Raw genomic sequence first — 24,905 nt, 5'->3', positions numbered from 1 at the left:
GCCCACCAACATAAGCTTACTTTTGGACACTGAGAGATATACTACATAGTTTAGAAGATGGCAATCTGTGGTTAATTTATTTGATTTTCTTTTCCTTCGGTAGAAAACAATTATTTTTTTTGAAATTTGGACTAGTTCAAATTGCTTGCATAATAGCACTCTCGTAGTACATTTTGCATGTTGAGATCATCATCTCCACCACCCCAAAATCTGGATTTCAAGTTTCATAAAGAAAGACATTTTTCTTCCTCAGCATCATGCAGGCCCATTAATGTAATATGGGTTTCATGTCCTTGATTTTGCAATGTAGCTTCTATTTGGGTAAATTTACACTTAGTACTCTTGCACTTTTATCAATATCTCATTTTAATCCCCTCACTTTCAATTATAACAATTACTACCCTACACTTTAAATCAAATTCCAATCTCACCATTCTGTCCATCTAACGTTAATAAAGCTAACGAAAATTAAAAGTGAATGAACTAAAATGAGATTTTGATAAAAGTGCAAATGTATTGAAGTGAAATTTTAATGAAAATGAAAGGGTGCTAATGAGACAATAAAAATATTACATGCGTTTCAAATGACAAATGCCATCAACTTTATATTAACACTAGATGGATAGAAGAATGACATTGTAACTTGACTTAAAGTATAAAAGATTGACTGTTACAATCAAAAGTGAATGAACGAATAAAGTAATATTTTAATAAAAGTGTGAGTACTATTTGTAATTTACCTTTTCTATTTTAAATTTGAGGACCTGTGAGAGGTCTTCAACTTCTACTAGTGTAGATTACAAATGAACTATGTTGCTCGCAAACTCAACTTGGCTCAATTTCGTAAGGGTTTCAACTGCACTCAGTTCATTATATATATAAACGAGCTTGAGTTAAATTTTTAAGGTTCAAGTTCAAGCTCAAATAAACTTGCTAGTTTATTATTTATTTAATTAATAAAATAAATATATTATTTACATATTAAATAACTTATAATATGTTTCATAGACATATTGTAATATATAAGATTTAACGAGCCAGCCAAACTCGATTATCAAGCCGAAGTTTTCCTTCATCAAGTTTTGCGCCGAGCTATTTGAAGCCCTAACTGCTGGGCTAACAGGGCTCCTGCTTCATGTTTTGTAAGATAGAATTTCAAATAGCATATAAAAACAAAACAAAAAAAAAAAACAAAAAAGGAGAACATGAAGATGATTACTCTTCTTATGTTTTTTGTAGGATCACTACTCTCAAAACAAGGTACATTATCCGTTTACTGAGAGAAAAATAATTATACATTAATACCCTATTATTTTTACATGAAATTTTAACATAATACATGGTCCTACCTCATTTTCTATCCTAAGAAAAAACAGTTGAAAAAAAAAAAGAGGAAAGAGGGTAGAAAGATAGAAGAATTTTCAACCCAGTTGAACTAAACTGAATGCCGAGACAAACCTGCAAAACAATAATCTTCCCATGGCTAGAACATCTCGAAATAGAACAAAAAATTGAGCTGACGAAAGGTATAAAAGCCATGGAAAAGAAATCTTCCTGTGGCGAAATATCTATCAGTGCTATAAATATTAGAGCACAATATTCCACCACCTATTCATCATCCTCTGAATCTGCATTTGGGTTGGAAGAAGTTAACGACTGTTTAACAGAACAATAAAAAAAGACCACAGATGAAAAACAATGCAATTAAAATGAACAGATGATAAATGAAAAAGAATGCAATTAAATTGAACACGAGCAACAAAAAGAAGAGACCCATAGGATATCGTTTTGATTGGCCAGTTTCCATTCAATTGGTTTACATGATGAATTATAATAAAACCTTAAAAAGCCAGGACTAAGTTTTGCCAATGAAATCTCAACGGATAAGAGCTTTGTAATATTTTCTAATCAAAAAAAAGTTCATTGTGGTGACAAATTACATTTTTATTTCCCTTGTTTTTTCCCCTTGTTCCATTTTCCTTCATGTGATCAACACAAGTGCAGGGGGAAAGGGTATTTCACAGAATTTTCGTGTAAATTCAATCTATGAAGCATGGGTACTCCAAAAATGTTGCCGTACAAGTACCAGGTACTTACCGGGTACGGGTACGGCTGCACGCATACCGGGTACGGAAAAAACATATCCGGTACATTTTATACGACCTGTATATATCTGGTATGCCTTGGGTACTCCATTGGTATGCGGTTGGGTATGCCAGGGTCAAAACAAAATTTTCAGAATTTTTTAGGGGCACCGCAGCAAATATTTTTGCCCATTTTGAAAAATTAAACAAATATGGGGTGTTTAGTAATAATAAAAAACATAAAAACTATCATCATTTGAAGAAAACCCTAAATTATTCCAAGAACCAGAGGTTCAAAAGAGTCAAGTCGACTTCCATTCAAAGAACAAAGCTGTTGAATTTGCTTTCCATCAAAGATGACACTGCTGATCGTCAACGAAGCTCAATATTCTGGTGAGTTCCTCTTCTTCTTCGATTTTTCTTCCTCTTTCTTCTTCGCTGGTGAGTTCCTCTTCGATTCTTCTTTCTCTTTTGGCGAAGCTCTTTCTTCTTCAACTTTGCTCTCCATCGAAGAAAACCCTAAAATTCGAAGAAGAGACCTCATTTTACAACACTACGAGTCGTCGACGAAGCTCTTTCTTCGCTGGTGAGTTCCACTTCTTCGATTTTTCTTCCTCTTTCTTCTTCGCTGGTGAGTTCCTTTTCTTTGGTGAGTATCATTTTAATTATTAAATTAAAGAATTATAACAGTTGATTTCTTAACTCATTTATCTTTTAATATTCCCAACTCGTTTCTGATTTTTTCTGATCTATTTGTTTCAGATTTTTTTTTTCCTAATCTTCTATGTACTGACATTAAAATAGTTCGAGGACTTACTTTAGTATTATTGATATTGTTGAAGAATGATTTATTTTTTGATATTGTAATTTTTCTTGGATGTTTAGTTATAAATAAAATAAATAAATAAATAAATTGACGTACCCAGCCGTACCCGTACCCGTACCCTACTTTTTCTAGAATTTGCCGTATCGCCATACCCGTATCGTACCCATACCCGCACCCACACCCGTGCTTCTTACTTGATAGTCTTGCGGAAATGGAATATGAATCTAATCTTGATTTTGATATGCAAAATGCTTACCAGATCGTATATCTTCTCCAACTTTCCCCCTATTTTTCAGCTGCCTCGTGATCATCGAGCATATAAGAACCCACCAGTATATGTGGAACACAAGTAGGGTCAATAACATAGTGTTGAAGACATAGTATAATGACATGGGATATGCCTCCGAACACCTCAAAAACTCACAAATGTGATAGCTGCAATATACCAACCATTCAAAGGGTTATGCTGAAGCATGACAAAACGGTACTGATTAGTGAAATAAAACATTTGGTTTGAGGACAAACCTTGATGAATTTATAACCCAAAATGGGAAGACTATCAGCCTTAGTATCAGCCATGAAATAGCAAATAATCCAAAGAACACACTCGCTCCCAGCTCCTTCTCAGAATATTTGAAAACTTTAGCAGCTTCCAAAAATACATCACTTGCATCATGCAGTGCGAGGATAATTGAGCCAATCCGGAAGAAGCTGTAAAACACACATGAAGAAAAGACGTGATGCAAGTGATGTAATGACGCTAAAAAGAGTCTGCGGTGTGGTGTCCGCTAATTGAAGAAAAGTTCAGCACTTAAGGTAAGTTCCTTCACACTACACATTTCATTATCAACAATAAATATACCCATAAAAAATAAATAAATAAATAAAGAAACAGGCATGAATTATCTTCACAGAAGAACAGCCTAACAGCTACAATTCAACTCAACTGAACTAAGACTTTTTTGGGTGAATACTGAACTAAGACTTGTATCCAAGATTAATTGAACAAAAAGAACTTGAACAAACAAATAAAATTCAGAAAAATAGAAGCCTTGTCTCAACTATTTGAGATTAGCTCAGCTAACCATGCTCACCACCCTGCCCTGCTTCGTGGGTTTCCTGCCTTTGCTATTGCTTTGATGAGTCCCCACTACTAGCTGACACACAGCGCTTGTGCCCCACCAGTTGACACAGACTCCTGGACTTCGTTGTTTTGTTCTTCATCTGTACCGTTGCTTGAATAAAGACCACCCAATCAGCCCGACTTCCCCAAACTCCCACCACCAGCCCTTCTCATTTGCCGTTAGTCCGTCTAACACCTTTCGGTTGGGGTCTTGCACTCTCTCTTCACATGTTCAAGAAGTGGATTTGTGAACCTTGTGAAGACAGAGGTTCAATAGAGCAGCGGTGGATGTTGAGCATAGGATAAAATTCACATCAAGTTGGAGGGCATCTTATTGATTGGCCTCGTTCCTCTATGTCAAAATGCGAGATACCCTCTAGCCCAGGCTAGCTCTTAAAAGACGGATGCTTCCTCTTCTCCGTGTGTATTGAATGATGGAATGAATAAAGCCAAGCAACGTGTAGCATAGTGAATGTTGAAAGCTCTGTGAAGTGTTCTTATTCTTAATGAATAAGTGGTCATCAACTAACTACAAGACGGTAGCTGGCTCACCTTTCCTAGTTTTCCTGGAATGGTGGGCTTACAAGACTAGATGCCATTGGGGGCTGACCAACTATGAATAAATCGATCATACAACAGTAGGAACATCTATTAGTCCATATTGTGGGTCTACTAGTTACAAAAGCTGAACATCTCCATTCCAAAACCTTCACATAGGTCCTCAGGCAAACATTGAAAAGGGGACAAAACCAGAGTCGGAACCATAAGAAAAGTACCAGTTGGAGGGAGCACCCACCGGTAAAGTCATTTCTTGATCTTTGACAACAAGCAATGTTAAGAGAGGCGGAGTATTCATTCACAATGGGTACTACAGAACATGTACAAGCGCCTTCTAATGGAAAAATAAAATTCACTGAAAATTTGGTACATCCAACATGTACACATCATGGGCATCCTGCTTACCAAAGATCCTACTTCTACAATTAGTAGATCACCAGGTTATTCAAATAAGTAGTGTTTTCCATGGTCATGTTAGTGTGTCGGCAGCCCTGTCTGTCGCACTGTCAACTCTATCTATTTATTTTATTTTCTTTACTACCACTCATTTTCCCAAGAATTCATACACTTCCCTAGGAATTCCACATCCCCTTACAGAGTAATTAACTTTAGCCATCAGCTACAAAAAGTAAACCACCCTTTTCCAAGCTTGGATTCACTCTCTGAAGGGGCAAGACGCAGAACATCACACAATACAAGTGTCGCCAAACAACTACAAAAGAGTTGACTAATGACAATACTGAACATCATACTACCATATATATAAATAAAGGGGAAAAAAAAAGTGCATCACCATATTGTCAAAAACACGACAGAAAATATTTCATTTACAATTTCTCACACTTAGAACATCCCTACGAATGCATGAACCATAGATATTAATCATTGTGCAATTCTTGCAAGTAAATCTACATTCTGTCTGGCATGGAAGCCATTGTATGTTGTTCCAGTAGTCATGAACTCAGTTCGTGCTGTCATTGGACAAGGCAAAGATAAGTCAAAAGACATGATTTGACATTTCTTGCTTCTCTATAGATTGCTGCTCACTCCAAAATATATAAAAGCCTCGTTAGGTCCCAACTTCTTGGCCATGACAAACATATTTCATTTTAATTCATTATCATTGACCTTGGGCTTATTCAGTAATGCTATGCACACATAGGACCAAACACAGAACCAAACACAAAAACTGTTCATCCAAGCGACCGGCCGGATGACCATGTGGTCAACCAACCAGAGCTTGTCGACTGCGGCTATCATCTTGTCAACCACAATTGTCATCTTGTCGACCACGGCTATCATCTTGTCATCCGGTTGACCACCTGGTCATCTAGCCGGTTGTCTGGATAAACAGTTTTTGTGTTTGGTTCTGTGTTTGGTCCTCTGTGCATAGCATTATTGTGAGTTTATTTTCAATTACAAGCAACTCTTCATCGAATGCAATTTCACAAACGATCTCTTGGTTTTTTCCGTGGACAATAACTTAATGTTCATGATTATATCATGTACAAAGTAGCAGCTTAACTTGTTAAATTCTCACTAGTCTAAGCCTCAATAGAATCCTTACCAATTTTAGTTGTAAGCACGATTCTACACTGCCAACAATTAATGGACAAGGCCTCCACGAAAGGGCTAAACAAAAGAAAATCAATTCCAACATTTAGCACTTGTAGGGAAGGGTGAAAAAGAAAGAAAGACAGACAGAAAGACAGAAAGAAAGAAAGAAAGAAAGAAAGAAAGAAAGAAAGAAAGAGAAGAGAAGAGAAGAGAAGAGAGTAATAATCACAACATTTTGTGATTTGTGATCAAGTAAGTGATTTCCACTTGCCCACTTCTCACTGGAACAGGTAAAATTTGAGAAAACAATACAGGCAAGGGCATTTTCCAATAGAGCATGCAAAACTCATATGTTATGGATAGTAACTCATACGTTATGGATAGATAGCAGCAATATTTTCGTAGCTCTGCCTTCAGTAAGCATAACTTATTGGAGGACTGACCGCAGAAATTTAACATGATCTTGAACTGGGAGACAAACATCTTTATAACATTCCCTGGGGGTTAAACTTCAATGGAGCAGTAATCCATATTAATAGAACTACCTTGTCGAATCTTATCTTATGCAGATTCCAAGAAAATGTTAATTAGCTATGTATATATTTTCACAATTTGGTTCCTTGAGATACATCAATCTAAAAAAGCTCCCTCATAATCATTGACAAAGGGATCAAGTCACTCAAACTGATTTCTAAGGTGCTTAAATTACCAATAGCTGCCCAACATGAAGGAAAAACATCGGATTAACTCCTTTTTTTTCAACTTATTGTTCAAATATTTACCGGTCATAATATGCCAGGATGGCAAGTGCTATCTTCCCCAGTACTGAGGCACAAGTTCTAGTCACAAGAATCATCCTCTCCACAAATGTGAAGGTAAGGTTGCCTACCTATTACCTCTCCTAAACCTTGTTGCATGTAAGAGCCCTGTGCACTGGGTACGACATTTTCTATTGAATTATTTAAATAAAATGCACTTTGGCATCAAGAATCAGAGACAGAAAGCATTGTCGTTAGCTCATTTGCATTTAATGTGGTTATGGTAGAGGGAGGAAAATAGGATCTTCCAAGGAGTTGAGGAGCCTTTACACAGGCTTAAGAGTAGTTTTTGGCCATGTTCTATAGTTAGGTTTTAACTATGACACACATGTATGGGGTACGGGTACTAGAAATGGTACTTTATGGGCACGTCAATATGGTAAAATCTAAAAAAAGTACAGTACAAGTACAGCTAGGTATGCTCGTAAAAAAAATATTTACTTTTTAATTTGAAGTACCATAAAAATCAATTAAATGGTTTTGTTAAAATCCAACTTACAATTCACATTTAATGCCAAAAGTAAGCTATAAACTAAAATTAAATGTCATTAAATTAAATAACTTAAAAATCAAACCTTAGTTTTAAAATCATACTAAGCATTTAAAAAAAAAAAAATTTTAATTTCACATCTACATGGAATAAAATACTATTCTGGCTGAGATACGACATGAGTATACACTAGATAGATTAGAAGTACAGCAAAAATTAAGTAGAAAAAATTTGAATGTGTTTTGTATACCTGGTATGTATGCAGAAGTACCATGCAAAGTTCTAGTACCCGGTACGAGTACGGCATGCTTGTCGAAGCACCCATGCTATAGGGTTTTAGCGAGTGTTTGCTTCAATCTTGATCATTTTGTAGATTATAGATTCTCTTCAAGTATAAGAATCTTTAGGATTTTTTTGGACATTTGATTGTACATGCTTCTTCTTTTTCCTTTCATTCTTTACAAGTCTTGGTTATCATGGTTTAACCTTTTTCATACATAGGCAACATCCTCTTTTGACGCTCTTTTATTTCAATTTACTTGCACACACGCACACACACAAAAGTAAAGGCAATTTATTGTCCTTTTCATATCTTATTTTATGTTTTTATGGGAAGAAAAACAATAATTTGCTAGCTAGAATTTTATGGAAGCTTGAAATAGTGGATGTTAGCACCAAGAAGATTGTTTCCTTGTACCTTAGGAAGCATGAATAGTATGAAATGGATGCCTTGTCCGTGTTTGACATGTGTCAGACACAAACACAGTGTGGACACGTGTCCACGTGTTAGATACGCCACATGGGGTGTTAATTTTCTAATCATATATATATATATATATTTCATAACACACTAGGAACAACCGATGAAGTATAGATGTGGATACAACACAACAAAAACACATTGACATGGCAAATTCCAAAAAATATAGGACACGGACAAGGTTTGTACACACAACAAATAATTATATATTGATATCATATTATCTAGGAATATAATATAGGGGGGAATTCAGTTTAGCCCCCCTCAGTTTGAAAGATGGAACACTTCACCCCCCTGTGCTTCAAATATAGGCAAAGAGCCCACGTGTTTTAAACTACAGTGCAATCCTAACTCTATTAATAGCATAGATGAAATGGCCTCAATACCCATCCAGTGTCATTAAAGGTGTGCCTAGGCCCAAGTCCCATCTAGGCCCAAGGTTTGCGCCTTGTAGTGTTCCAGGCCAGGCGACTTCAATAAGGCGCGCCTAGGCGTGCGCCTAGGCCCAAATCCTGTCCGGGCCCAAGGTTTGCACCTTGTAGTGTTCCAGGCTAGGCGACTTCGATAGCACTTGACTGGCCCAAGGCTTGCATCTTAAGGACTTCTTTTATTGTTGCTTTAATTGGTTTTTTTTTAAATCTGACCATTGATTTAATATGATATAACTACAGAAGATCCTTACTCTTATTACAGATACCGATACATTGGGCATTTAACCCCAAATCAATGATAGAAGAACAATTAGCCCTAATTCTTAATCTCCAAAAAACACTAAATGTTTGCCGTTTGGTAACACTTACATTTTCAGTTTTCTGTTTATATTTACAAAAATTTAAAAACTCAAATAAAAACTTGTTTGGTAAAATTTTTGATTTATAAATCAGTGATCCCAGTTTATAAATTTGGCCAAAAAATGAAAACACAAAAAATATGTTTCCATTTTCAGTTTTCAGTTTTTTTTTTTTACCACCCAACACTAGCTACCACCCGCCACCATTTTCCACCACCGTCTTCCGCCACCACCACCCACCACCCACCCCCACCTGCCACCACCCACCTACCACCACCAGCCGCCGCCACCCACTCGCCACCACCACCCATCCCTCGCCACCACCACCACCACCCACCTGCCATCCACCCGCCACTACCATCCACCGCCCGCCACCACCACCCGCCACCTACTTGCCACCACCACTCACCACCCACCTGCCACCACCATCCACCACCACCCACTCGCTACCACCTACCACCCGCCACCGTCACCCACCCATCCACCACCACCCGCCACCTACCTGCCACCACCCACCATTACCTGCCACCACCACCCACCACCCACCACCCGCCACCACCACCACCACCCACTCGCTACCCACCGCCATCCGCCACCCACCTGCCACCGCCACCCACCTGCCACCACCACCACCCGCCACCCGCCACCGCCACCCACCTAGCCACCGACCATCACCATCCACCCGCCACCATCCCACTATCCGCCACCCACCTGCCACCATCACCCACCACCTGCCATCACCACCCACTCGCTACTACCCACCACCAGCCACTGTCACCCATCCACCCACCACCACCACCCGCCATCTGCCACCCACCTGCCATCACCACCCACCACCACCACCCACTCGCTACCACCCGCTACCGTCACCCACCCACCCACCACCACTAGCTACCCACCACCCACCATCACCACTTTTCACCACCATATTTCGCCACCACTTGCCACCACTTGCCATTTCTCACTCTTTTTTATATTTTTAAAATTTTTTAAACATTTTGTCAATTACCAAACGCGTTTGTAGTTTATGTTTTTCTAAAAATAAACAAAAATCAATTTATAAAATTTTTGTAAATATAAACTGAAAACATAAACGTTACCAAACATTAACATTTCATTTTATTTATGTTGAACTCTAAATTATTTACTTATGTTAAAAAAAAAAAATTTCCGTACAAGGTGCGCCTCGCCTTGCGCCTTAAGCCTAGGCTCTAGGAGACCTTGGTGCCTTGGTGAGCCTATTGCCTTTAATAACACTGTACCCATCTGACTTCATCTTATTTTTTTGCTTTTCCTATTTTCTTTCTCACTTATAGTATACATATAATTTATAAGTTAACATTAATTTAATTAAACCACAAATTAACACTAAATTCTTAATTATTTATTCTTATAGTTGTCAAATCGGAAATAAAAAATGGTCTTGTACTGAATCGCGAATTGAATTGAATCATAAATCGTAAAGATTCAGTCATTTTCTCTAAATTACTTATTTTTTATCAATAATTCCTAATAAAGAAAAAAAAAAAACTAACTCTCAATTTCTAAGTGACAATAACTTAACAACAATGTTGAAATTTGGACAATAAACATACATACCAATCCAAGTAATAATGACCCAATAATAAGAACGAATTAATTCGAATTCTTTATTTTAGAACTTGAAACATTTTAAAAGATATATATGTTTATTGTTCAAAAAAGTTTTTTTTAAAGAACCCGTATAATCCTTAGTTTTAACTGATCTCGCCAATGTAATATTGAATTATATTTATTTCAATAAAATAGCAATAGATAATTCATGATACAAATTACTTTAACCTTAAATATCTTTAAAAGATATATTATGATTTAAAACAATTGAGAAGAAAAGGTTAAAAACATGACTGAATTTGATTGGATACTATTAAAAACTCATTGATCACCAAAATAAAAACAAGCCATGTATATATTGGTTATTTTCGTATTGAACACTATTAGAAATTGCATTATGTTATTTTCACTAAAAAGAGGAAGAAAAAAATAATCGAGATATGTCAAACACCACATTTTCAAGAATTACATGAATTGTAAAAAGTGAATCAAATCGTGAATCGATACTGAATCATGCAACTCACCATAGATTCACTTCAAAAATTCGTATCGATTTTGCAAAAATTGTGAATCAAATCACGAATCGTAAGGTTCAAAAAATATTCTAAATAACACTACTACATTATGTACATAGATATATACACACCATACATATACATCTCAGAAGCTAAATCTATATGCATAGATAATAGATATATATATATATATATACACACACAATATACATAGAACATCTGGTTATTGTTTTTCATTTGTTTTGATTTTGACAGAGTAAATGTATTGGATTTGAAAGTTTGGGATGGAATAAGATAATAGTTGATTCTAATTTGGTGTGCTTTGAATTCTATTTTTGCAAGGATGGCCATTGTGGTCGAGAATTGAAACGGAAGCACCAGCAATAGTCAAGGAGGGAAAAGTGCTTGGCGATGGTCGTGCAGAATTGAAAGGGGCAGTGGAAGAGGTGGCAGTAATCGTCGGGAGAGGGAGGCAGCACTGGTCAGGGAAGAAACAGGGACTGTACTGTGGCTTGGAGATGGAGATATGGGGGTGGCTGTAAGTGTTGGAGGAGGAAGGGTTTCAGGTTATGGTTATGGGTATGCATAGGATTATGGTTTTTAGGGATTGGGAGTAGTTGATGAAGATGAGAGGAAAAATAGTCTTTTTATTTTAATTTTTTTTCTAAAAACAGCTCACTCTAAAAAATAAGCATTTGTAGCTCACTCTCTGCTAGTTTGAATGGAAAAAGTGACATTTGCACTTTAGTCTAAAACCACGTGGAGGTTCTCTGCCTATATTTGAACCATAAGAGGGAAAAGTGCTCAAGCCTTTAAAGTACAAGGAGCTAAACTAAATTTTGACCTATATTCTAAGAAGCACGGACACTTCTAGGAAGGTGACGTATCCGTGTCGGGTACGTGTCGGACACCGACACTCTTTGGACACTCTCAGGACACGTGTCTGACACTCTTCAAAACGTGTCCTATTATTTAAAGACTTGGACACTCTTTGGACACTTGAAGGACACACGTGTCAATCGTTTAAACACACATGTCTAATGATTAGACATACGTAAAACTAATTATAAGTTTGAACAAAATAACTTAAGATACAATAATAAAATAAAAACCATATAAATTTATAAGAATTAGTATCATATTGCATTTTTTATGATCTTTGAATGATATATTCATATATATATAACATATAATAAATATATAAAATTATGTATTTCATGCGTGTCCTCCTCGTGTCGTGTCCTGCATTTTTTGAAAATTAACGTGTCGGCGTGTCCGTGTCGTACTCGTGTCGTGTCACGTGTCCGTGTCCATGCTTCTTAGCCTATATTATATTTTTATATATGTACATAAAACATACAAAACTAAATAATTACTGTATACTGAGTAAATCTTGTATGCAATTCTCTTACATTAATTTTTTAGACTACTGGACTATAATAGTTAAAAATCAAACAAACTATAGCAAACATATATAATTGCAACATTTCCCTTATGTGAAATTTCTATAGGATTATTCTTAATAATTATACATTTTTTAAGGGTATATGATATTTATGTCAAATTCTCAAACTTTAAAAATCATGTGTTAGCAAATGTCCAAGAAGCGTTGGTCTCATGTTTACTCGTCAGTGATAGACATGGCCAAAAAGTAACGGACACATCACAACATGAGTGCCGGAAGAGTGTCCAAAATTAAGTTTTTTATTTTTAATTATGGGCATAGAAAAGAGTATCGGACACGTGTCCAAAGAGTATATGTCTGACACGTGTCCAACATAGACATGTCACCTTTTTAGAAGTGTTTGTGCTTCTTTGATGGGGAACATGTCACAGACAAATGTGTCCTATATTTGGATACACCTCAGGTCACTTTTGTGGTTTTTTTATTTGTACTTTTTGGAAACTAATGTGAGATTAAATAAAGGAAAATATATGGAAACATATAGGAGAAAAGTGAAAGAAAAAAAATGCACCGAACATATATTGATGTTGGGGAGCACTGATGGAGCGAAACCTTATCAAAATCCTACCTTTAACTTTTTTATACTCTTTAGACAGGGCAAAGCTTTAATTGAAGACATTTTAGTATCGTTTCGTTTGGCCTCTTATATCTTTGTGTCGCAAATTATATTTATATACATGGCAAATAAAAATATTTAATTTTTTTTTTTCATATCCCTGCCATGTCCATATCCTAATTTTTTTAAAATCACAGTGTCTCATGCTTGTGTCCATGCTTGTGCCTATGTCCGTGCCCACGTCCTTAGTTATTAACTTCTACCATTCTACCTTAGCCATCAAATGTCTCATTATACAGAGTTCATATTTTTTCCTCTACGACCTTCCAAATACTGTGCTTTATCTATCTATCGATACTATACTATTATAAAGTGAACAGCTTTGGTGGTGTCTTCTTGAAGCCTTATCTCCTTATGCTGCCAAGTGTTCATTTTCCAATTTAAAACAAAATAATTAGCTAGATGGGAGGAGTAAGACTCGAACCTTGAAATTTGAGTCTAATGAAATAGACTCTTACCACTTGAATGGCACACAATATATAGTAAATATTTTGTTCTACATTTACTTATTTGAATTGCACACGCATTGCGTGTGTCAATTGCTAGTGATTCTAAAAGTGAACAGTTAAAGAAAACTTATGATGCACAGCTATGCAAACCGTTAGACCTAAAGATTTATAACAATCATCTTTCTAAACACAAAGTCACTGCAACAAGGGAAGGAGGAAAGTGGCTATGATCAATTTCTACTTGGCCGGTTTGAGTTCGGCCATGACAGACTCAGGAATTAAATTCAAAAGAACAGTGACTCATACAACTACGATACAAGTGAGGAATTATGGTTCCAGAATGGCTAAGAATTTTGAACTGCAAAGATCTATATACCTTTTCATTCACAGTTCAGAGTTCATGCAACACCAAAATGGGATTTGATCTGGGACGCAGTGAAACAATGATAGCAAACTAAACTGATGCTTGCATGAATGTAAACAAGATTTCAGTCAAACACTCACAAAAACTAGAGAGATACCTTGCAATATATGAATACCCAATCAAAATAACTGTGACCACATGATGAGACATCATCACAGCAAAATCTTTCCTCCGAGTTTCCCATGTAAGAAGGGCAACAATGCTGTAGACATAGAACCCACACTGGCACATATAGAAAAGCTTTAACGGAAGCCTGAAATGATAAATCAAACAGGTCATTTCAGATAATTAAGAAAATTACCAACACTATCAGTTTAATACTGAAAAAAACCTATAAAACTATAAAACAAAAAAAGAAGACGCAGCATTCCAGAGTTACTAGTTTTAACTTGTTGGTGATAGCAAGTAAAACTTAGTTTAATAATAAAAATAAAAATTATTTTGTATGCAACAACTGCAAACTTAATCAATCTGTTCTGGGAAATTGAAAATAATCTCAGCAGACAATGTAATTTCAGTGTCACTTCATAAGCAACTGCAGATAAAATGTCTCTTCTACCGGAAGCAATAATTCACTAATATTTTGTTCATCAGAAGGGACAAGAATTATTTTTTACTGTAGAAGATGAAACCCCTAATTAAAGGGTCACCTATAAGGAAATCAAAAAGGGTGAAAAAATCCAAGCATATATGGCAAGAAATAACACTGACAAAATTAAGATAAAAACATTTTCTAGACCCTTCTTCAAATTCCCAACTTACAGAAAACAATTAGAAGCTCACAAAGAAAAAGGTTGGCCAAATTTTATTTTTTTTTCCCCTAAACTTAAGCAAAATTATCTGCAATCACCATAATATTAAGGTAAGTTGTCCACAAAAAGATGATAACTTCCGGGTGATCAAAGATCACTGACTTCACCACACAAAATATCTATGGCTTTGTCCAAACTGAAACAAGTTCCAATAATAGAAGTTCCCTTTCAACTCCCATGTTGACAACCAGGTAGGTTAGCATCATCCATTTCTTGCAACGAGGCATATGCTAAGATGCTAAATAAGATAGTCCATTAGTTTGTTCCTCCTTTTGTTTTAAACATGCAAAGGTCTTTTATGGCTTAAAGGAGCATTCTTTAGTTCCTGCTGTGGTTGATCAAAATAGTGATGTTTCTAGTACAATAAAGCTTGATGTGTTAAAGATTAGCAAGTTGCAGATTTATAGTGCTTTCTATTAAACATTCAACAAATGAGGTTTATCTATAAAATAGGCCAACAAAATGGATAAGCAAATTTATTACTCACTTCAACTCTTGATTTGGCCAGCCTCTAAAGTATCCTTTTGTATCTTTAAACCATGATTCGTGGTATGTAATTGTTAGAACACATGCTTCAACAGTGGCATAGTATGTCAACTTCCACATAGACTCTGAGCATTTTACCATCTTTGCCCGTGTAGCTTCATTAATCTTTAATGGGATGGCACCGTTGCACAACAACCAAATGGCCAGCCTCTGAAAAGGATGCAAGAATAATTAGAAAATAAAAAATAAAAAAATACGAAGAAAATAAGTGTTGAATTATCAGAAACATTGCCTTTTGTTTAGAAATATAAAAGTCCATCGTTGTCTTCCTAAAGTGAGTTTTAGTTATTATATGTACCAACATTTTATGAGAGTATTCCATTCAATTTTTCTTTATTCAGTCAGTTCCTTGAACAAAACCACTTGATGTCTATATTTCAGTCAGCACAAAAGATGAAAATGCCCAGAGAGGAATCCACAAGTCAAGAGACAATATCCTCTCTCATACTTCTTCCCATGAATCAGCTTTCACAGCTGAAAAGTTAATGAGTTAATGTAAGTTTTCCTTCTCCATGGAGGTCTCAAACCATTTGAATAACTCCAAGCCTCTTGTAGCCATACCATCAGTTGAAGTGCAAAAGTATGGAAAACGTAGAGTAGGGTTAGAGAGAAGGAGAGAAGAAATAAGGAGAAGAAGAAGAATATTATTAAATGTATGTTTTAGGCTCATTAACATAAACCTAAACCATTACTCAACATAAAAATAACATAAACATATTCTAACATCATCTATCCCATGCCAAGGGGCACCAAGTAACAAATAAAAAAAAGAATTTTCTACATTGGCTCAAACAAAGGCAAATACTAGTACGAGGTACACCGATACGGCAAGCCTAAAAAATAAGATACGGATACAGCTGGGATACGTCAATAAATTTTTTATTTTTTATAATTTATAGTTTGAGATTCAACCTACAAATCAAAATTCAATAACAAAACTAAAAGAAGAAATTACAAAACCAAAAGAGAAATCACAGTTCAACAACACAAATACCAAAGCAAGTCCATAAGCTACTTTAATGCCATTAAATACGAGAAACTACTAAACAAAATTTCACTCCAAAACTATGAAGCACAGATACTCCAAAATAGGTCGCATACGAGTATCGGATACGGATACGCATCCGATACGCTTGGATACAGCTAGAAAGTAACCCATTTTTTTTATTTTTTATTTTTAGTGAGTTTCAGATACGGCTCGAATACGCATGGATATGTGAGATACATTCTGGATACTTTTGGGATATGGCGGGGCAGACCAAAGATGGCATACCTGGATTTGAAGCAAGCAAAGTCGAACAAAGAACCCAGAAATCACGAAGAGTAATGTCGACTTGCAGATCTAGGATAAACTTCAAACGAGACTTGCGAACCCTACGAGCAACTTCAAACATGGTTTGCGAAAACTCAGTACCAAGCCTTCCAAGAAATTGCGAGCGAAGCTCCAAAACCAAGTCTGACTTTGAGCCAAGATAGCAACAAACCCAAATCTGACGTCAATTGGCGAAATCAGATTAGTCAGCAAAGTCGATGTGCAAGTCGATCCAACTCTCTCTCTCTCTCTCTCTCTCTCTAATATAAATTATTTATATTATAAAATAATTATATACATAAATTATTATTTTATTTATTTATTATATATATAATAAATTATCTATTTTTAAATATATATATATATAATAAAATCATATATAATATAAAATTAATAGGAATCCCTCTATTCATTAATTTGCTTTAGGTTTTATTTTCATGCATATTACATTATTAAAATTATTTAAAAAAATATTTTTTTTTACGAACATATCCCCGCCGTACTCGTATCCTACTTTTTCAGATTTTGACGTATCACTTTATCCGTATCGCTGAACCTACATCCGTGCTTCCTAGCTCCAAAAGCAAGCTAAACAAAATTTGAAAACTTGAAACTTCAATTTTCACTTCCATCAACTTCATTATTGCTTAATACACCTTTCATTTCTGGCACATTAAGTAAAGGATTTACAATTTCAAGTAAATCAAAACTCTCTAATAAATTAAACGTATCTCTACCAATATCTCATGACTTGGTGTACCTCTAGTGCACCCATCTCGTACCCACAGAGTACCCAACTGCCAAAGAATGTATAGAACATATCCGATACGCATACAGCCTTATCAGTACGCGTAGCAGTACCTATCCCCAGTAAGTGCCTGATACGAGTATGGAAACAATTTCAAAGTACCCGTCCTTCATAGAAGTTAACCCATTGAAGACTAAACAAAAGCCACAGAAAAGGCAGCAACAACCCTTTTCTCAAGCCCCTCTTATACCTCCAACCATCTTCACCCTACCATCACAAATTGATGGTGCTAACCAAATACTTTAACTCCCCACCACATCTAGTTGTAATTCCCTTGCTTCTTGCAGCCATACCATCCATCTTTGGCCTTATTTTTGTTTCGATTGCCACTATAAGCTTCAAAGCATCCTTGTCAAATCCCTCGAGAAGGAGCCAAAAATAAATTGTTAAATCCTTTAAAATTCTTCATTAGAAGAAATAATAATTTCCTCCTAAAGCACGGCCACATGTTGCTCCAAAAAACCCCCCACAACCAATCGCAAATGCCCACCCTTGCTGGCAAGACCTACTACTATGTTAGTATTAGGTCCCACCAAACAGGGTGGTTATCTCTGCTTGGAGGCCCTTGGAGTACCACATGATCTTGCCTTAGGAGCACCCAATAGTCACTGTGTTACCTATCACACCTAATTCCCTTCACCCATGTCAAGAAACCCCATTCTTCACCCCTATCTTCTCCCACCTCAACAAGAATCCCCATTTCCTCATCCCTATCTTCTCCTTCCTGATGCTCCTTCCTAGAATAAATTACCATGATGTCTTCACATGGCCCTAGCACTCCCAAAGGCTTATTGAGAACTAGAAGATTGAAGGGAAAAAAATGAAGGAAGATTGAAGAAAATGTTTCCTATTGAATTCAATAGATTAAATGAAGTAGACAAGTGCTGTCAAAATGCTGTGCAATTATATGATAAGGGAACACTTCACAAGCTGATGTTAGGGCTAATCATACTTTATACTTTTAGTACTCAAAAAGCATGTTTAATGCAATGAGTATAGCTGCAATGAGAATTTTAAGATGGATGAGTAATAATAAAAGAATATACATACGTTTGGGAGCTTCTATTTGCACCACAAAAAGTAAGTTAGGCACCCGATTACTTTGAGCACCCCAACAATAAATTTGAAATTTTATTTATTTGTTTGGACACTCCAAATAATACCTATACTAACCATAAAAACCCTATACAAATCTACTTTGTACACCCCATTACAAATCAAACTGCATTTGGGATCTCTAGAATTCCAAGCAACGAAGAGAGATTCTAAGTTCATTCGAGACGAAGAGGGATTCCAAGACGAAGGTCTTAACTTAGTGAATCAAAATATATTTGTCCAGATACTTAATTTTGAACCTATGAAATTTGTTCGAATACACAGTGCCAAACACAAGGAAATTGGTTCCAATTGTTTCATATGGATATTCAGTGCTAAATAAAATATATTTATCCGGATACTTAATTCCGAACCTAAGAAGTTTGTTCGGATGATACTCAATGCCAAACACAAGAAAATTGGTTCCAGTTGTTTCATATGGATACTCAGTGCCGAACAAAATATATTTGTTCGGATATGTAATTCCAAACCTATGAAGTTTGTTCAGATACTCAATGCCGAACAAAAGTTGTTTCATATGGATACTCAATGCCAAACAAAATATATTTGTCCGGATACTTAATTCCGAACCATAAAGTTTGTTCGGATACTCAGTTTCGAATCAATTCGGAAAACCAACCTACCAAAAACGATGAACAACAATTAAAAATTTACTTTCTCTACGGAAAATTGCTTGGAAAAGTCTTCTTTATTGTCCAATTATTGGTTTCCATATGAAATAGAATGCAATAATGATGGAGCAAATACAGTTGGGTATGAAGATGCAAAGTGATGAAAGTAGAAAGAGAAGAAAGAAAAGGAATATTGGGACTGATGATGAATGGGGAGTCCAAAACACTTTTATGTACACTTTTTCCAAAGTCAAGTACATTTTGGTCATTTTAAATAGGGACTAAATAGTAATAAAAAAAATATCATTAAATTGGAGTGTCCAACCTACTTTTTGGGACACAAATATAAGTTCCCCATATGTTTTATCCATATATATATATATATATTGATAAATTACATATATATATATCAAATGCATTTGTTAAAAGTTAGAGGTTACACAAATTTTAGACAAAGTTGAGAGCAAGTCATTTAAGATGATATGATCATATATAATGAAGATTAAGAATTCACCAGCATAAATGAGGAATCCAAGAGTCTAGATTCATTTGAAAGCACTATCAAAACAAAAGGATGGCAGGAAGAACACATTGATACTTAAAAAGGCAATGAGAGTGGGGCTCCTCATAGATTTTCATAGAGGAACATGATTTGAGTAGTTGGCAATTGCCATGGAATAGTAAAAACCAATGCTTAATTGGGTTGACTAAAGTTGGATCTAGTCATTGTTCTAAACTAAGATGAAGCAAGGAGGTGAAAAGAACAAAACCATATATCACAATGTTTCTTTTCTTACTTTTTCCTTAAATAACCATAGATTAAATAAATAATAACGCTGTGATTGGAGAATTTTAGCATTGAATAGAGTCCTACAAAATCCATTAAAAGAGCAATATCTCCCACTTCCCTGTGATGATTTTCAATAAAAAGGTTTTCTAGATAGTTTAAATTTCAATTTGAAACTTAGGAGCTCACCATATAGAAATTTATGTAAATAATTTCTTTTAAATGCTAGAAAACAAAATTGATGCCCTCACAATGATTAACCATATTCACCAAGTTTTGCTACTCGCATAAAAAATTATTGTGGGGGGTGGTTAGAAAAGGAAACAAGAATGGACAGTAGCATGTTTCTGTTCATGCTCGACACATTTTTGGATTCTTCAATTTTGAATTATTTTCAAGAATGACTTTCAATAAATAATGAAAAAATGAACACAACATATGCAAAATATATAATTTTATATATTTATTATATTGTCAAATATAAGAATAACTAAGTATTATAATTTATGTCATATTTATAAATATTTAGGTCTAAAATAATAATTTTTAAAGTCTAAAGGAGGGGAATAGGTATAAATTTACATTGCTTTTATTTTTGTTTTATCATTGGATTCTAACTTTTTTATTCAAACTTGTATGTGTTCCATGTCTAAGTTTTGGGAAGTGTCTGTCATGTTGATGTCGGACACCACATGTTAATTTTTAGATTAAGGCAATCAGAGTTGTTTGCTTCCTCAAAATGACTATGCTTGGGTTACAATGACAATCAAGGCAACGGATAGAATAGAATTTGTAAATGCAAATAAATTTCTGAGTAGTTTCATGGAGTAATTGTTCTTCTGAGAACTATTATGAGCCTTCAACAACCTCTTAGTTGACTAACTAATGTACAATTTGATAATTTGGCGCCTAAAAACTTCAATTGGCAAGCCTCAATCAATTCTCCTCAATTTAGTTAGACACCCATGGGCCCTATGTTACCTAGAACATGTATTGTTGTGATACGTGAAACGGGAACGGGAACGTAATATGTCATATGCTCTAAAATGTGATATGATAGGATAGATATGTATATATTATATTTAAAAATTAATGGTACTTCTAAAGTAATTTTCTTTTAACTATTGAGCAACCAATAAATTTTTATTTTTTAATTTTTTAGATGTTTTTGTCTTGTCAAAACTCGACTCACCTTAGATTTTAGTTCATTTTTTTTATTTTTTTTCCTCCTAAGGTAATATTTAAAGAAATATATTGAAAAAAACTTTTGGGATCGCTTTGGATAACTAAATTTATCATTTTGAAACGAAAGTGTACTATGATTTTGAACATGCGTACCTATGAAGCACGGATACTTCAAAATAGGCGCCATAGCGGTATCGAACATGGGAACACGTACGGTACATGCAATTTGGCATGTCCCTTTAATTTTATTATTTTCTTGCAAGGGACACGACAGGGACGTGTTGGGTACACAGTAGGGACACGCGTGTCCAAATCTGGACACATCAAGGGACACGGCCGGGGTATTTTTTAATTTTTGTAAATATCTTTTGGGGTCAAAGTATAAAATTCAGAAAGTAAAAAACAAATATTGTTGAATGCTAAATGTTTTTCCCTCATTATCTTCCTCTTATCGTTTATTATGTCTTTTTTATGGATGGCTGATCTATTAATTCGTTGAAATGTAGCGATTTATATATATTGAATTAAAGATAGTTTTTATTAAGTTTGATTGCTTGGTAATATAATATTAAGCTACATAGAAAATATATATAATAAATATAGAAAAAATTCCATGTTCCCACCGTGTCCGTGTTCTCATTTTTTTGAAATCACTGTGTCCCGTGTCCATGTCCGTGTTTGTATCCATACCCGTGCTTCATAGGTGCATATCAATACGTAATTTGTTAGAGTATTGGTGTTTTCTAGTAATACAGCATGGGCCATGGCATTGTAGATACAATGGATAGATTTCTCAACACAGCATAAAGTCCAATGGCCTTAAAAAAAATAAAAAAATAAAAAAAGAAAAAACAAAGAAAGCCATATCATCATCAAACCAAATCAATTTTGATTGAACAATTAAGCCACAATTTGCTCTCTAAAGAATGGTATCAATACCATATGCCTTTTCTAACCAAATTTAGTGGACTCACACAACGCTGCCACATCAGATAAAACAGACTACCTTGTTCTATCATCGATATATCTTCCTTCTTGATATTTTCAGCCTTTATTTTTTTTTTTTTTGCATAAACAAAATTAATGGATTCACACAATGCTGCAACATAAGACATCATATAATAACTCTCCTTGATATTTTCACTTTTGTTTGCATTTCTAGAGGCCCATTCGGTTCTTTTAACTGCACAAAGCCACAAAGTTGCTCTCCCTAAAAAAAATAAGTGTTTCTTTATTTACACTTTGAAAACATACTTAATTATTAAAGAAAAGAAACAAAGCTATATGAAAGCACTCTTATATCATTGAATATAAATGGAGTGGCATAATGTGACTACAACCATCAATTAACTCAGACCAGACCGAATTTAAGTGACATCGAAATGGCATAAATCTTATGTACTTGAGCTTATCTTATGCTTGTTTGCATTCTAGAGATTGATTCTCTCTTGTACCTTTCTTCGAATAGGTGTGAATATGTATATATTGTATGTGCTTGTATTTACAAAGTAAATTGGGCAACAATCAAACATTTTAAGCATCACATGACTCAAATTGAAGATGCAACAAAAACAACAAAATATCTACATTAAAATGCTTGAAATTCGAAACGAAACCGAACATTATAAAAGAGAATGTAATACAAATATAGCAAGAATCTTACGCGAAAGATGAATCTATCAAGGAAGAACCTGGCGGCGACGAAGCCAAAAGCGAAGTATAACACCAACGAAAAATCCCAAGGGCTTGGGACGCTATTTTTAGTCCAGATCGAGTCCATTACAGGCTTCCAACGTCAAATTCAGAGACACGCTTCAATCAACGGATCCATCCACCGCTATGTTCGATCTTCGCTTCAAAAATCAGCAATACCACACCAAAAAATGCATGCTTTTCAACTATCTAATTTGCCCTAATCTCAACCAACGCCAGAGAGAGAGAAAGAGAGAGAGAGAGAGCTTTTGTGGAAGAATTATTGAGAGAGAGAGAGAGAGAGAGAGAGAACGAGACGAGGGACGGGAATGAGGAAAAGCTGCGATGTGGGATGTTGATTAGCGTGCACACACCATGGAGCGGCCCACATGATTTTGTTTGAGGTCCTTCCAAAAAATATTCCATAATTTGAACTAAAATGGTGGGGGCTTTTATCATATTAAGTCAATTTACCATCTTAATTTTCAAATTAAGTTTAATTTGAACGAAATTTTTAAATTAGATTAAAGTGTTATTACAAATCATATTTTTACTGTTTGGAGTCAGAAATGTGATGAATAGTGAAAGCACTATTATAAATCATGCTTTTAATTAAGAAAGCATGGTTACAAATCACGCTTTTAACATAAATTTTTTTTCTCAAAAAACGTGATTAGAAAGCAGGTTTTTAAGCAAAAAAAAAATTCTATAAAAAACGTGATTGCAAACCACGCTTTTACTGTGCAGAATTATTTCCTTAAGAAAACTTTTAATATGTATTAAAATGTTATTAAAGCTAGACTTGAGTTCTTTGTATCCCAAATGGTAGTACAATTGTTATGCTTGGCCGAGGCTTGGGTTCAATCCATCCTAACTCCTTTTTTTTTTTCTTTTTTTTTTAACTCTATACTTTATTATGTAATTTTTTTATCAAAAAAAAGTAAAACATTTGTTTGGTTAACTAAAAAAATTTTCTATAAAATACAATTTTTTTCAAAATGTCAACATAATTGTTTAAAAAGTATTCAGTGTATTTGGTTTGAGTTTTTTCGATTTAGTTATTTGAAAATTGAGTTTTTTGATTTTCGTATTTTTTTTTTGTTTTTAGTAAATATTTTTAAAATTTTAAACATTTTTTTTACTTTTTAGATACACCTTAGTTAGATGTATCTAAAAAGTAAAAAATTTGTGAAAAAATATTTAAAAAATTAATAAATACACAAAAATACAAAAAATGAACTGAAAAAATATTTTTGTATTTTTAGTATTTTTTCAGCAAAATGTACTCAAAAAAATATGCACAATGAAAGCGTACTCAAAAAATGTACTCAAAAAATATTTTTTCAACAAAATGTACGCTTTTAAAATGTAGCCAAGTTATGTTGTATCATGTTTCTAACTGCTTTGTTTCTTCCAATTAATCCATTTTGTTGTTTATTTGATTAATCTGATTTTTAGTTCATCTTAATCACCCAAGAGATCGGTCTGTGTTTATCCACCTGGTTTAAGTCACCCACTTTCGTTCCATGTCCAGAGTAAGTCCTTAGAGTTAGGCAGTGTAGGACACTGGGGTCTTCCGAATAGGGTCTGTACTCAAACCATTTTGGTCTGTGATAACATGACTAGAATAGGGTATGTATTAAGATATCTGTAAAACTGATTAATTAAACAAAACAATGAATCGATTATTTCGAAGTAACTCATCAGTCAGTTCTAGGTCAACTACTTTGCCCTCACTACCAAATCAAGGATTAGTAATAAATGAAGAAGATGTTGAAATACAAAATGATAAAATTGATGCTAGATGGAATATACCTAAATTGTCAATTAAAGAAATTTATAAAACTACTTTTATACAGAATGTTTTTAAAATTATTCTACATATTAAAACCATTGAACAAGTTTATGCTTTGGAAAAGCCCCGAGAAACCTGTCAATTATTTGATGCAAAATTAATTAAAAGACATT

At 34.8% G+C, this 24,905-nt stretch overlaps 1 protein-coding gene and 1 long non-coding RNA gene across 3 annotated transcripts; one reads left to right on the top strand and one right to left on the bottom strand.

Annotated features, from left to right (window-relative positions):
* Positions 1–1,201: 1,201 nt before the first annotated feature.
* On the bottom strand, positions 1,202–23,368 carry LOH2 (LAG1 homolog 2). Of its 2 annotated transcripts, none has more exons than XM_028204633.2 (6): positions 22,909–23,368; positions 15,368–15,576; positions 14,166–14,321; positions 3,436–3,621; positions 3,167–3,345; positions 1,202–2,712 (listed from the first exon to the last, which is right to left on the bottom strand). In XM_028204633.2, the coding sequence occupies exons 1-6, from the start codon at positions 23,023–23,025 to the stop codon at positions 2,630–2,632; spliced, it is 930 nt and encodes a 309-aa protein (XP_028060434.2). In that variant the 5' UTR covers positions 23,026–23,368; the 3' UTR covers positions 1,202–2,629. The 2 variants fall into 2 exon arrangements, with proteins under 2 accessions (XP_028060434.2, XP_028060436.2); XM_028204635.2 differs by having other exon boundaries at positions 1,202–1,628.
* LOC145822660 (uncharacterized) lies at positions 2,343–11,869 on the top strand. Its single transcript, XR_014364280.1, has 2 exons — positions 2,343–2,670; positions 11,457–11,869. It is a non-coding gene; the product is annotated as an uncharacterized LOC145822660 (long non-coding RNA).
* Positions 23,369–24,905: the final 1,537 nt, after the last annotated feature.

The sequence above is a fragment of the Camellia sinensis genome, chromosome 3, assembly GCF_055761805.1.
Source record: "Camellia sinensis isolate YWXY chromosome 3, ASM5576180v1, whole genome shotgun sequence".
In the NCBI taxonomy this organism is placed as follows: Eukaryota; Viridiplantae; Streptophyta; class Magnoliopsida; order Ericales; family Theaceae; genus Camellia; species Camellia sinensis.
Note: the sequence above shows the minus strand (reverse complement) of the source record. Positions and strands in the feature narration are given on the sequence as shown.